At 33.4% G+C, this 13,526-nt stretch overlaps 1 protein-coding gene across 25 annotated transcripts in view; it reads right to left on the reverse strand.

The window, feature by feature from the left end:
• Window positions 1-13,526, reverse strand: part of shot (dystonin-like protein short stop) — a 572,629-nt gene that overhangs the window by 121,996 nt on the left and 437,107 nt on the right. For all 25 annotated transcript variants that reach the window (XM_085960986.1, XM_085960985.1, XM_085960962.1 and 22 more), the window contains exon 27: window positions 12,360-12,578. In XM_085960986.1, coding sequence (XP_085817112.1) covers window positions 12,360-12,578 — 219 coding nt within the window. The remainder of the gene's footprint in view (window positions 1-12,359; window positions 12,579-13,526) is intronic.

The raw sequence follows: 13,526 nt of genomic DNA on the forward strand, positions 1-13,526 counted from the left end.
TTTTAGTAAGTACCCTTTAGTAGTTTAAAGACCCTATATTTACTTGCATAACCCAATTTTTTTCAAAATATTTCTGTCATGTCAGATTTTTTGGTTATTCATTGCAAATTTTCCTTTTAGAACCATATGTTTTTCTGTGTAAATGTCATCCGTACATAATACTAATTATGTTATTTCTATGAAAATTATAGTCGGTATTTCAACGATAAAATTGCACTACGGAGTGCGTAAGGCGCTGGCCTTCCATCCCGGAGTTCTTGGTTCGATCCCGGTGAGGTCAAAATATATTTACATAATCTAATTCTAATATGTAAATTCCTCAAGCCTGGGAGTTGTACTACTATTATTGGGCTTCACGGCCTGTTGTCGTGTTTAATAAAGAAACAAAAAAAATATATATAACATTTTTGCCGGTAGGTACCCACTATGTGTATAATTAAGACGTGACTTATAAACACTCCACGATTGCAATGCAGCTCCACCAAATGGAATCGGGTAGCAGACGATCAAGTTAAGATTAACAATATATCCCTTCACTGCATGATTTTTTTTTTTGAAAATTTTAATTTTTTTTGTCAAAATGCCTTGTGAATGAAGGAAAAATATTTTTTTTTTCAAAAATTACATTAAATTTTGTATGTTACTGCGTGGTGTCGCAGATTTACGACATTAGGAAATCTTACATTTCAGTACGACAAAATACAAAACCTAATGACAACAATCATAAAAAACTAATGTACACACCTTATTTGATGTGTAGATATTTTTATTTAACCAATTTTAATCTTCTGTACATTTTGTTTCATTTATTTACAAATGCGGATTTTCGCGTACATACGAATTCGTCAACTGTCAAAGCAGAAATGCATAGACTATAATGCAGAAATGCTTTATTTCTTGAAATGTCCAAACAAAATCGGTAAAGTAGGATGTTTATGGTAAAACAGTTTACTAGGCATCGAAAAAGGATATTATTTGATAATTTACACAGATGGCATTGGCTATATCGAAATAGTTTGAAATGTCGCAAATTTGCGACACTATGCAGTAAAGGGTTAAAAATACTATAGTACATAATATTATCACGTGGACGAAAAGTACAGTAGGTATATTTTTATAACTGACCGAATTCCCACAGTATTATGTTATATTGTTAAATATTATAGCAATTCGATATAAATAAACAAGGGAGACTTTTAGATTAAGAAAGTATTGATTATAGATTAGCTTTATTGTGTAATTTTAAGAACTAGCTATGTTTCCACAAGTTGTGGAGAGTGTAATAATATGAATGGTGATGTTCATATCATGGATCGATAGTTATAATCAGGGAACTCAGAAATAATGGGAACTGAAATACATAACGGGTAAGGCGAAGCAGGTAACCGTCTCGAGTAAGGAAGAATCTGGGGTAAACTTACACACGTGTTAAGAATAAGTTTTACGTCGAATACTAAAAACTGCTCTCGGTTTATGCATTTACGCTCATTTAATGTTGGTGTATTACACACACTATTGCACGTGCATAATGCGTGCTTCGTTTTCGTAGGACACTCACACATTCAAAACCCTGCATCAAGATGTGGCGTATTGAATATAGACTATCGGTATTCTATGTATTATCTGTTCTGTGGTTATAATGTTTTTGTGGAACATCTGCTGTTTAGGGAACCTACATAATCTCCTATTGACCCTTGTCCATGGGAATATCGCAAGTACGATAAATCGCTACCCAGCGTTGATATCCAGTATCCAAACTGTTGTATCAGAACACATACTGTTAATTACTGAAATTGTTAATTTTGAACTAATTATTGCAGCCTAGTTAAACCGTGCACAACATTATAGCAAATATTGACACGACGGCATGTATCATTTAATCACGAAAAAGTTCAACGTGTACCTACCTACTCAAATTGTTTGTGTATCAACTTACCAGAGATTAGATTATCACTGATCTAATTGATTAACGAGAGTACCTACCTATGTTTTTAAGTACTTACATCAGACTATTTTTTTCTTGAAGCAGACTTTATTGATTGATGAAATCATTGGGAAGTCGCAAGAGTTTTAGAATTTAGTACTTACGTTATTCTAAATGAGAGCTATTACTTTATACCTATTACTTATTTCATTTAAACACTTAGGTATATGTATTAATAACTACTGATTACTCACTTACCTTCCTAAAAATATTATTTTATTCAATTATAATATTATCTGGTAACGTTGAAAGTACCATTAATGGGTCATGAATGCGTACAGAGTTTTTAAATTGAATAATCTATTTCTATGGTTCACTTTCGCTATTATGTGACCACTGTAGGCCGCCATTGAAAACGTCTCCTTGACACTGTGACATCACCATCCAGCAATACGCGCCGCACTATGTGATAAATTGGTGTTATTCAGTCGGAACACCTTGCTCTGAGGACGTTGCATATACAGTGGCATACCGAATAGTTTACACAGAGAGGAGCTGTTATATACATATAAGAAAAGTCAACAAAAGAGAGGTTTTAAAAAATCTGTAAAAATCCTAAAATCAGTGTAAAAACAGGCAAATTTCAAAAAAATATGATTTTTTTTATTTATGTAAGAAGACAAACAAAATAGAAGTAGGAAAACAAAAATAATTCAAAACGTTACTTATTAAAATAGAATTTCAAAAAACACAGATTGTGTTCGCTGCGTCTGACATTTGCGTACGCCGGTTGAGCACAAAATTCCCTGATGTTGCAAAAACTGCGCTCATTTTGAGTCGACGTTGACTTAATTGTGTTAAATGCCCCGATCAATCTTTGAAAGTTTAATGTTTTCTGTCCACTTTTTTAATATAGAAAATCGTTTTTTTTCAATTAATATTTGATAATAAAGAAATCCCCAATCCCGAGAAAAGATTCTCTAGATCCGTGATTTCCCGAAATGTTAAAATTTCAATTCTCGAGATTCGGGATGGAAAATCTCGAAAATTTCTCGAGAATTCACGTCGGGAAATTCTCGAAACCCAACTCTAGCCACGAGGTTCGCGTATAAAAGCTGTAGGCTTTCCGCAATGAGAAATATTAATCAAACTAATACGACACATTATAATATTATATAAGTGCTCACTGTGCAAAACATTGGTGATCTGATATGACCGGGAAATGGCAGTGAGATGTACTACAAACTTCGATAGAGGTGGGCATCAAGAGAAAAGGGCTTTCTGTGAGTGAAATGAGTTACATTAACAGAATGACAGAAACTGTTTTGGGATCAACGAAAAAAACGCGATTTTTTTAAATTCTGAACCAGTTGGGGTGGGGGTAGATGATAAATTAAATAATAATTCTTACGTTTTTAACAATATTATAAATTTATCATAAGGGTTCACGAAATATTGGAGTAGAAAATTGATTAGGTTTCAGATTCTTGCCCAGATCAGAAATAATTTATAATGTTCCAATAGGTACCACTGGCACGAATGACGTTCCATGAACGTTTCTACGAAGTCGTGAAAATAGTCAGTGATCTCACTCTAGTGACCGTTGGTAACGTTAACATAAGCACTTGAATAAATTAGTCAATCTCAAGTAGGTAGGCATATATTTATTTATACAATCAAAATACGTTAAAAACAGATTTTAAATGTATTTGCGTGAAAGAACTTGATATTCAGTGTCGTTTTTTAAAAAAAAATATATATGTTACGCCGAATGTGCGAAATTTACTATTACATGAAAGGGGAAAAAATTTTGCCTAAATCATGAAAAATGCAAACCCGTTGCATTATTCATGAATTAGGCAAATATCTGCCGAGTGCGTGAATTTGGCAGTATTTTTTCTGCCTAGTTCATGCACTGGGCAAATTAGATAGTAGCGCTACGGTGGTGTTTTTTGCAACCAAACCAAATGTGTCAAAAATGCTCATGCATTGATCAAAATAGATGGTCGCGCTCCGGTGGTGTTTTTTGCAACTAATCAAACTAACCAAATGTGTCAAATGTCATTGATTATATAAAAATATACCAATCAAAAAAATCTAGAACTATAATATGATAACGGAAGAATTTTATTAAAGGGTATTATTTGATGCGTGCTTGGGTCTCAGGCAATGGTCGATTGTTGATTTGTGATAGTTTGTTGACAGTAAAGTTGTTAGCTAACCTCAAAATGGACATTCAGTTGAATTCAGAATTACAAAACCTAACCTAACCTAATGATAATAATATTATATTATGTCCAATTATAACTAATAAAACCATCCGTATTAAATTTACTTTTTCTACTGTCATGTTGACAGTTTATGAATTCCATACCCATATTATCCACCTAATAGTGCATTGTGAAAAAAAATGATTTTTACGCTTGTATAAGGCATTTTTATATCAGTAAATTACTCGCAAATAAATCTAAGACTTTTTTTTTCCGACCATGTCCGATCCTGATAGGATCATATGGGCCTCCACAGAGTGGAGGTTTGTATTGACAGATTTTTGTTTTTTACGAGAAATGGATGTCAGCCACTTGCTCAACCTATTAGGTCCATACCCTGACACACACAAATTGAAAAACAATATGTGTACTTGCCAGACCCAGGATTCGAAACTGGGACCCACGGCTTTATAGTCCAACGCTTAAGCCACGCGGCCACCGTGGGTCTAAGATCTAAGACTACACGTATATAATCAGTGGGATTTTTTGTTAAATTAAATTAAAATAATCTAAAGGTGAAATGACTCAAGCTAATTTACTAATTGACATTAATATTATATCAGTTGGTACCACAAATATATATTTAGGTTTCGTCTCTATACACAGAATAAGGTTTTCTTCGACGTTTTTATTAAGTATAAGTAGGTATACTTTCTACATCCTTAAAAGGGTTGAAGGATTGAAGGCATGCACCTACTACTAAAAATACAGATAAAATAAATTGTAAGTATATTTTTAATCACTAATAACTATACGCATCGGTTCCGGTACATAGGAAGTACATTTATTATTTTTAATATAGGTACATACAATATATAAACAGCAAATAATTATCTAAACATCGTGACTTTAATACGCCTACATTTTCCTTTAGCAAAAAAACGGACGAGTTACCGGCTGAAAAAAATTGTTCTTCATTAAAATTTTAGTTATAAAGAGATCGAAATACAATAATTAATTATTATGTTCATTCATAAATCTATTCATGGACCGGCGATCAAAGGCGCATGCGCATGAAAAATATTAACCCGATATAACCGTACGAAGTTAATTACATTGTGGGATATTAGGGGGTGGAATATTACTGTAATTTGATTATTGATAATTGTCATTGTTTCCTGCAATGTACGCAGGCTTACGTAAAAATACCCATTTAAATTGGACACATTTGCAGAATAAGTCAAAGACTTAAACGCGAAATTTTAAAAGACACTCCTTATTGCATCATATGTTGAATTCATTTTACAACCACGTACAATATATACATTATATGTGTTGACCAACAGGTTAGCAAAATAAGACAACAATCCTGCAAACACATGAATTTGCAATATGCACATTTATTGTAATGACGGTAGAGTTAACATATTTTAACTAGATTCATCTGTAAACATCTCTTTGGGAAAAAATGTATTAGCAGACGTAGATGTCTTCAGATACCGTGTCCACCAGTAAGTCAGTGGTACATATTCCACGTACTTAAAAATAACTGTATCACCAGGCCACTGTACCCCGTAATATGTTTAAATCGAAAAGTTAACAATATTGTAAGCATTATAGACTACTGGACACTAAATATGAAAATACAATTAACACGAACATAAAATGGGCATTTAAACAAGAAATGGTAGTATAATGTAGGCGCGATCCGAAGAAGCAATTTGATTAGCTGGTAGTCGCAATACGTTAAGAACCCAGAGCAGATGACCGTGCAGTTATAATAATTATTAATTCTAATGTTTATAACACTGTATTAATAATCAATTTATCAGCATTGCTATCTTTTGGAATCATAGTGAAATATTTAACTGAAATACAAGTGTTTATGATATATATATATATATATTATGTACTTACTTTGAAAATATTTAAAAAAGATATTATGTTTATAAGGTTTTACTTTTTCATAGAAATACGCGGCCCACCGGGTGCGGCATGCAAATAGGCCCCCATAGACGGACAGTTCTCGTAGCAGTTTGAACATGGCACAGACAATAACTGTTCAATAACTGTACGTTAGTGGACACACCACAGATCAGTTTAACTACCCCATTTAAATCTGTCGAACTGTCAACAGACGTGCCCATATACGTACAGTTATTGTCTGTGGCAGATCAAGTGTCAAAAACTATGGAGGTTATGTTCGCCGAGATCATACACAGGGGTACCATGTGTTAAATTAGTTTTAAGTAGGGTATACTTGAACGAACGATTGATCTACGAATATTTTTACTTTGTTAGATTTATTATGATTACAATTTATTGTTTGTGTAAATATATGTCCAGATTCTTTTATTTTGAATAAATTATTCATAGTATACTTATTGTTGTTTTAATAAAATTTAATTAAGATAAAATACATACGTATTGTTTTATTTAAATCAGGGTTATATACATTAAATTTGTGTAATATGTTTTATTCAATCACCAAAACAATTTACTTATTGGTTTTGAATAATATCTATTAATTTGGTACATATTATAACATTAACTTAATACTAAATTTACGTAAGTACATATTTCTTTTGTCTAGATTTATTTTACATCAAGTTTACATTTTATTTTTTTATTTACATTTAAGTAGTGGAAAATATTGTTTGCGGTACCTAGTTGACACCACAATATTCGTAATTATATAATATGAGTATCTCGCAAAAGAACTAACACGCAACAAAAATAATATACTTCTTACGAACGAACTATGACAGAACTGTCAAAATTTGCCGCCAAATCGCGCCAGCTACTCCTACTTTACGTTACCAGCATCTAACGTCAAACGAGAACTTTCGGCTAGTTGAAATTCCAACAGTTTTACAAAAACACGGGAGTGGGGGGTCGCTGGCAGTTTGAACATGGCACATATCTGAAAGGTCGAAAAGTGTCCGTCTATGGGCGCCGCAGATTATCTACCAAAGATAACTGTATAGTTATTAACTGGCATGTTCAACCTGTTACGAGAACTGTCCGTCTGTGGCCGGCAATTAACTCCCGACATTTAACAGGTTTAAATTTAAAAAAAAAATATGGAAATATGCCTTGGGGTAGAATTGACGTTTCAGGTTGTATGCGGGTTAGCTGTCATAATTATTTTATAACATTAAAGGCCAGTGGTTGTAACATTCGAATTAATATATATATATTATTAAATTATGACGTCCATCAGAAATATTTTTTTTATTTATTTAAAGGCATGACGTCCATCAGAAATATTTTTTTTTATTTATTTAAAGGCATATCGTAATAAATTATTATTTATCACGTCAATGAAATGAACAAATAAGCTAAATGCTTGGAAGCTGCGACTGTATATTTTGTGGTCCGTGATTAGCGTATTCAATTTTTAAATGAAAAACTTGAAATGATAGGGGTCTAAATAAAATTGGGGAATTCTCAATTCATTTTATACCATTTGAGCAAAAACCATTTCGATCTGACGACTACAGATGGTGCTAATAATCAAAATGTAAACAACTTGATAAGCTTTGTTTATGTTAATTCCATAGATATTGAAAAACCTTCTTCTATAGAGATGGAGCCTTAATGTATGCAATTGAAACAAAAAAAAAGGACTTAACTTCGTATTGCACTTTCATTTGCAGAGTACTTCACATCATTGTTATGACATTTATTTTTTATGACATCATAATACCGTTAACATTTTATTACGCAATCATTAATTCCATAAAAGTGCGGCCACACCGGCAACAAGTCGCGCGACAACTCGTTAAATTTTACGATAATTATCATAATTGCTTAAGAAATTTTACGATAATTATCATGCTTATCGTAAAATTTTACGAGTTGTCGCGCGACTTGTTTTCGGTGTGGACCCAGCATAATACTATGACATCTAGTTTAGATAACTCGACGACAATTTGTGGTGTACCTAGTGTATTTTATTTTTTATTAAAATGCATGTCTAGTAATTTTATTACGATACGTCACTATGACGCTGTACTGTATTGCAACCTTACATGCATATTTTCTCAAAAAAACACCGCTCAAGGTGGCACAACCGTACGAATACGAGTTTTTCGACTAATTCAAGTCCAATATATCCGTATGAGATGGACGGACAACGACAATGAGGGACTGAAGGTGACCGACTGGAGAAAAAAAACTTCGGGATAGAGATCCTGGAGGACAGTTGTGCAGTCCGTTATGAGCTGAATGGTCTAAAGCAGGGGGGGCAAACTTTTTGGATGGAGGGCCAAATTCAAGAATTCAAAATGAGCGGCGGGCCGCAAGTAAAATATCATTTTTAGATATACACTATTTATTATCACGAAAAATAAACATTACAAAAAAATTAATGAGAAGAATGAAACTGTTGTACATTTTTTTAAATTCAGGTGTTAATTTTGTAGTTGATATTCTCAAAATTGCTTGTAAATGGGCATCGGAGATAATATTTGATCGTAAAGAATTTTTATTGAGGTTCATGATCGAAAATGTTTGTTCTTATATATAGGTTGATCCAAAAATAACGAACATTTTTCTTGCATAATCTTTAAGTTGGTCGAATTTATCTGAATTAAGAGCATTGTGAAAATTTGGAGATTTCTTCACGGCGATGCAATTCTCTTAAATCAGTATCACACTGCAGATCAATAATCTCAAGTTGTAGTTCTGTCGGACACTAATAATATCTATTGAAAATGGATCGCGTACTATTGCTAAACAAATTTTAATCTATTGTCAATATTTTTTTTTTAATTATAAAAAAGTTATTCGTAATCATAAGTACAGATAATGATGGCGGGCCGCAAAAAAATACCCGGCGGGCCACATGCGGCCCGCGGGTTGCAGTTTGCCCCCCTCTGGTCTAAAGCTTAAATAAGCCAATATACGTCTGAAACACTTCCGCCTTCCTTCCCTACCAAAATATAACCAGACTTTACTAATTATTGTTGATACATTATGTTTTTATTGCCAGACTTTTAACTGGGATTTTGCGTCATTCTTACTTCTCGCATTTCTGAAGTGTCACGATAAAAACTGAACCTCGTATTGCTATAACACTTAATATTACTATTACAAATTGGAGAAATTCCTAGACGTCGGTTAGTAATCGTTGTAATAGTAACATAACTACCTACTTTGATTTAATAAACAAAAATCGATTGCCGAAGTAACATGATTTCGAAGAGCGCTGAGTGGTAGGTATTTAATAGCCAATAGCTTAAATATTGTCGTCATTAGTATGTCTTCCGTAGCATAATGGCTGAATGCGACGAGTTTGGGGCGTTTACCCGTTGGAGATGCCGGTTCGATTCCCGACCGGTTGGCTTACTTTTTTCAAAAAAAAGTTTTTTCTATTGGTTGTGATATACTCTCTCAGTTAGTGTTTTTCTAAATTATATAATGTTCAATAATCAGAATGATATATTCTTAAATCTTGTGAATTATTCGTTTGAATAAAAGAAATAGTTAATTAATAATTAATATAATGTTGATAATAGTCCAAAATCCTAATAATATTCAAAATCCACAATCCGGGAATGCAGAAAAAACCATAAAATAAACAGAATCTGAATAGCATTGGAAAAGTCAAAAATACTCAGACATGGCATGGCCTTGACGATTATGGTTCATATAAATTTAATGTTCTTAGAAAACATTAATTTATAAGCAATTAAAAACACAAGACGGCAACGATGTGAAGATTTGAAAATTTTAGAGGTCAAACATCTATTTAGAAAAAAACCAATATTTAATATTATGAAAAAAGGTAAATTACCATTTACACTCGTAAGAAGCGGAGCATGTGGGTTATGTCTATAAACAGGTTTTTCGTGAGAAGTTATCGTGGTCTTTGGTCTAAAATCTAAATCAAAGACACAATGGAAAACCAATATGCTCAGTTTGTGCAAAGAGCGTGTGACCATTTACTTGTAACAATAATTTGAAATAAGAACTTTATCTATTGGTAGTGTACCTGTACCTATGTACCCTATATAAATAGCTGTAACTACGCCACGAAATAATGCTTTCTGACGCATTTTTGGGACGCTGAAAACAACATTGAAAAGAATCTCTAATCCCAATTTTAAAATGTCTTTTAATCAAAAATCTTTTTGATTAGCAGCTCTACGCGATTTTCTTGTCAGACGCAGGATCCAAACCCGTTATCTATGACTTCAAGGTTGGCCATTATGCCACTCGGGAGTATATATACTTAACTAAGCGGGTGAGGTTATAATATTTAAATGTTTTTGAGTATAATTTGATAAATTTTGCATATTATTTTACTATACGAAATATACAAAAAAATATACTAAGCGAGAAGTAGGTGAATAAATAAGTGGTTCTGCGTTAAATTTGATTCTATACGACTTGATTCCTACGTGACAAAGCGTACTCAACTTTGCCGCAATACCGCCCCTAAATGATGCCATAATATAAGCTATACCTACTAGACAGCCACTGTTTGATATTTTGTTCAACTACGTCAATAATCATACATTTAAAAAAATGTATCCATACACAATATATGTAGAATAAAATACACCTACGTGTGAGGCAAAAGTTGAAGGGGCAATCCTTTTTTTAATGTTTCCACTAATCCCTGGATCTCAGAATGCGCATAATACGACATAAATCATAATCCCGAGATTATAAAATCTAGCGATTTAAAAAAAATGAGTCCGGAAATTTGCAGAAATTCGCTAGCACTGAAAAAAATACTCAAATCAATTCTCTTCGCCTGCCCCTCCCCCCCGCACTATAATGTATCTAAACTAAACACTCGAAATGGAAAATTTTACGAACCGGAAAGCTGGATAATTTTACGAAAATATTTACATAGATAAATACATAGTTTTCTAATTTTATGTGTATTTTATAAAAATAAGTGTGTAAAAATTTTTTGTTGTCTACCTCAGACAGTCAAATTATTTTTTACACAAGACGGAGCAGCGATAATTTTGAGAATTTTATGAACCGGAACGGCGCTCCGGTCCATTTAGAGCCCTCACAATAATCGACGTTTATTTTCCGAGCTCTACTTACTATAATTAGTAATCATCTTTATTTTAATTTCAAGTTATATACTTATGTTAATAAAACCTATTTGATATAGATACCACATTAGCATGAAGTACAACTGTTTTGACAGACGACAAGGCGTAGTCGGAGCGGCGCCGAGCGAGAGAAAGCGAACTAATAGGCTTGATGTCAATGCAGTCGATAAACAGTAACCGTAACAATAATCGCAATGCCCTGCATAATTATTATACATGTTCAAGGTTATATTGTTCCATTATTTTTTATATTAATGTTTGAGTACTTTTGTGCCAACTGTATGACCATCGGTAGGTATATCATTTTGTTTCGTGTCAAAAACACTTCTACAGAAATATTAACTTTCGGCATTAGATAACGTGGATAGTCGAGTCACGCGATTTATAAATAAACTCTAACCTTGACACGGCCATGAAAATTAAAAACATTTGGTAAGTGGCTGATTTTTAAACTAGCACTTGAAACTAGATCAAATGAACCATAGAATTAATCAGTAAATCGAACGAGTAGTATAGACTACTCCCAGAAGTATAGACTGTGAATGATATATGGAAAAATATTCAACGTTTGTCGAATCTTAACAAAACAGAACCATAAAAAATACGACGCCCAGCAAAACTCGAACCCGCATCCACTGAATGCGCGCGAATGTACTTTACCAATTAAGTCATGTGCGTGCTATCTAATTACGACGAAATAAACTAAGTACTTAGTAATTTTTACATCCTAAAGTGATTAAAGTGAGTTAAGTTAATTTTAACCTAACAGATGTCAGATTTATCCAAAGTAAGTAAACAACGTAGGTAAGGTACTTGCTAAATATTTAATAAACATTTTTTTGAGAATGTAACATTCTTTTACTAAACATAAGTAATTTGGAAACAGATATATGTAGGTATACTACTAATACAACACAACTAGAAAAAATAATTTAAACATTTTAGCAATAATTTTCAGTTAGGTGTCTTCTTTTCTAATAACCAGGATTTATGATAACCCTAGTTGTTTTTTGTAAGTTTAACCGATTTTTACTTGCGACAGTTATTTAGTTGGGGTAGAGGGTGCAAAATATTGTCAATCAATAGCTTATGATATTAAAACGGCCATAAAATGCTTACGAATAAGATAGAAAAATGACTCACCAACGTGACGATGTCCCCGGGGTTTGCCGCAGCGATCCTCCGCAGCCGCTCGTACAGCAGGTCGAGCAGCCGCTGGTGGCCGGCGTTCAGCTCGTCCAGCTTCCTGGCCACGCGTTCAGCACCGGTCGCGCCCGCCGCCTCCTTCGAGGGCGGATCCATCGACGGGTGCACCTCCTCGCTCAGCCATTCGGCGTAGCGCTGGCACCGTGACGAGTATATCTGGGCGCGGCGATTGACGGGTTACGCGGACGGGTTACGGGGTTAGAAGGTGTTAAAAATTATTGTGAAATAAATTTATATTATTAGTGTTATATTATTTATCGATCCTTGAACGCCACCAATTATAAACATTTCATTTGAATACTGAATCGATGGTTTAGTTAGGTTTAGTGCACAGATATTATATGTTCAGTTTTTATCGAAGTTCAGTTGTCATACACAAAACACCCGTCTGTACCATACCTAATGGTATCTGAAAAGACATTCGAATAATGTCCAATTACCATTCGATCTTCAATCGATTCATTTTGCTCAAAACATACGAAACCAAAGGCGTGGCACTGAATTTCGAATTACGATGGAATTGCTAGTTATTGATTATCTTCGAATGCAACGCAGTAACCTGTTCGCAATAAATGAAGATTGTCGATTGCATATTTCGTTTAAATTATTACCATTTATTTTAATATGCAACAATCATCATATTCTACAAATAGTTTACTATATTGCATTCGAACTTCGAGCTAGAACTAGCACTACCATCGAAATTTACAGTTCCGTGTTCGGCCTGACTATTATAGTGGGCTTTGACAAAACTGGATAAAGATCTGTGCATTAAACACATCAATACGAAGATGTGAGTAGTATGTCGAATTTAATTGAAATTTCATAAACGACAACCAGCAATTCAAGGGTTGATAAAAATATATCACAGTGGCGTAGTCATGTATTAAACGTAAATGGAACTAACAATAATGATACAAATTGTTGATTTAACATCGTCTGTTGAATTAATCACTATTTTTACCACACTTCCTCATTTTGTTATTCATTATCATTACACTATTTCATTGTTGGAAAATAATTGTTTATCGTCGATGCAGTCAAAAAAATGTTCAAATATTCCATTTATTTTCGATATACAAATATGCCATTCTGTTTTTAAAA

Source organism: Rhyacophila brunnea, unplaced genomic scaffold (genome assembly GCF_057557595.1).
Source record: "Rhyacophila brunnea isolate RB1 unplaced genomic scaffold, BYU_Rbru_1.0 scaffold_12, whole genome shotgun sequence".
Classification (NCBI taxonomy): Eukaryota; Metazoa; Arthropoda; class Insecta; order Trichoptera; family Rhyacophilidae; genus Rhyacophila; species Rhyacophila brunnea.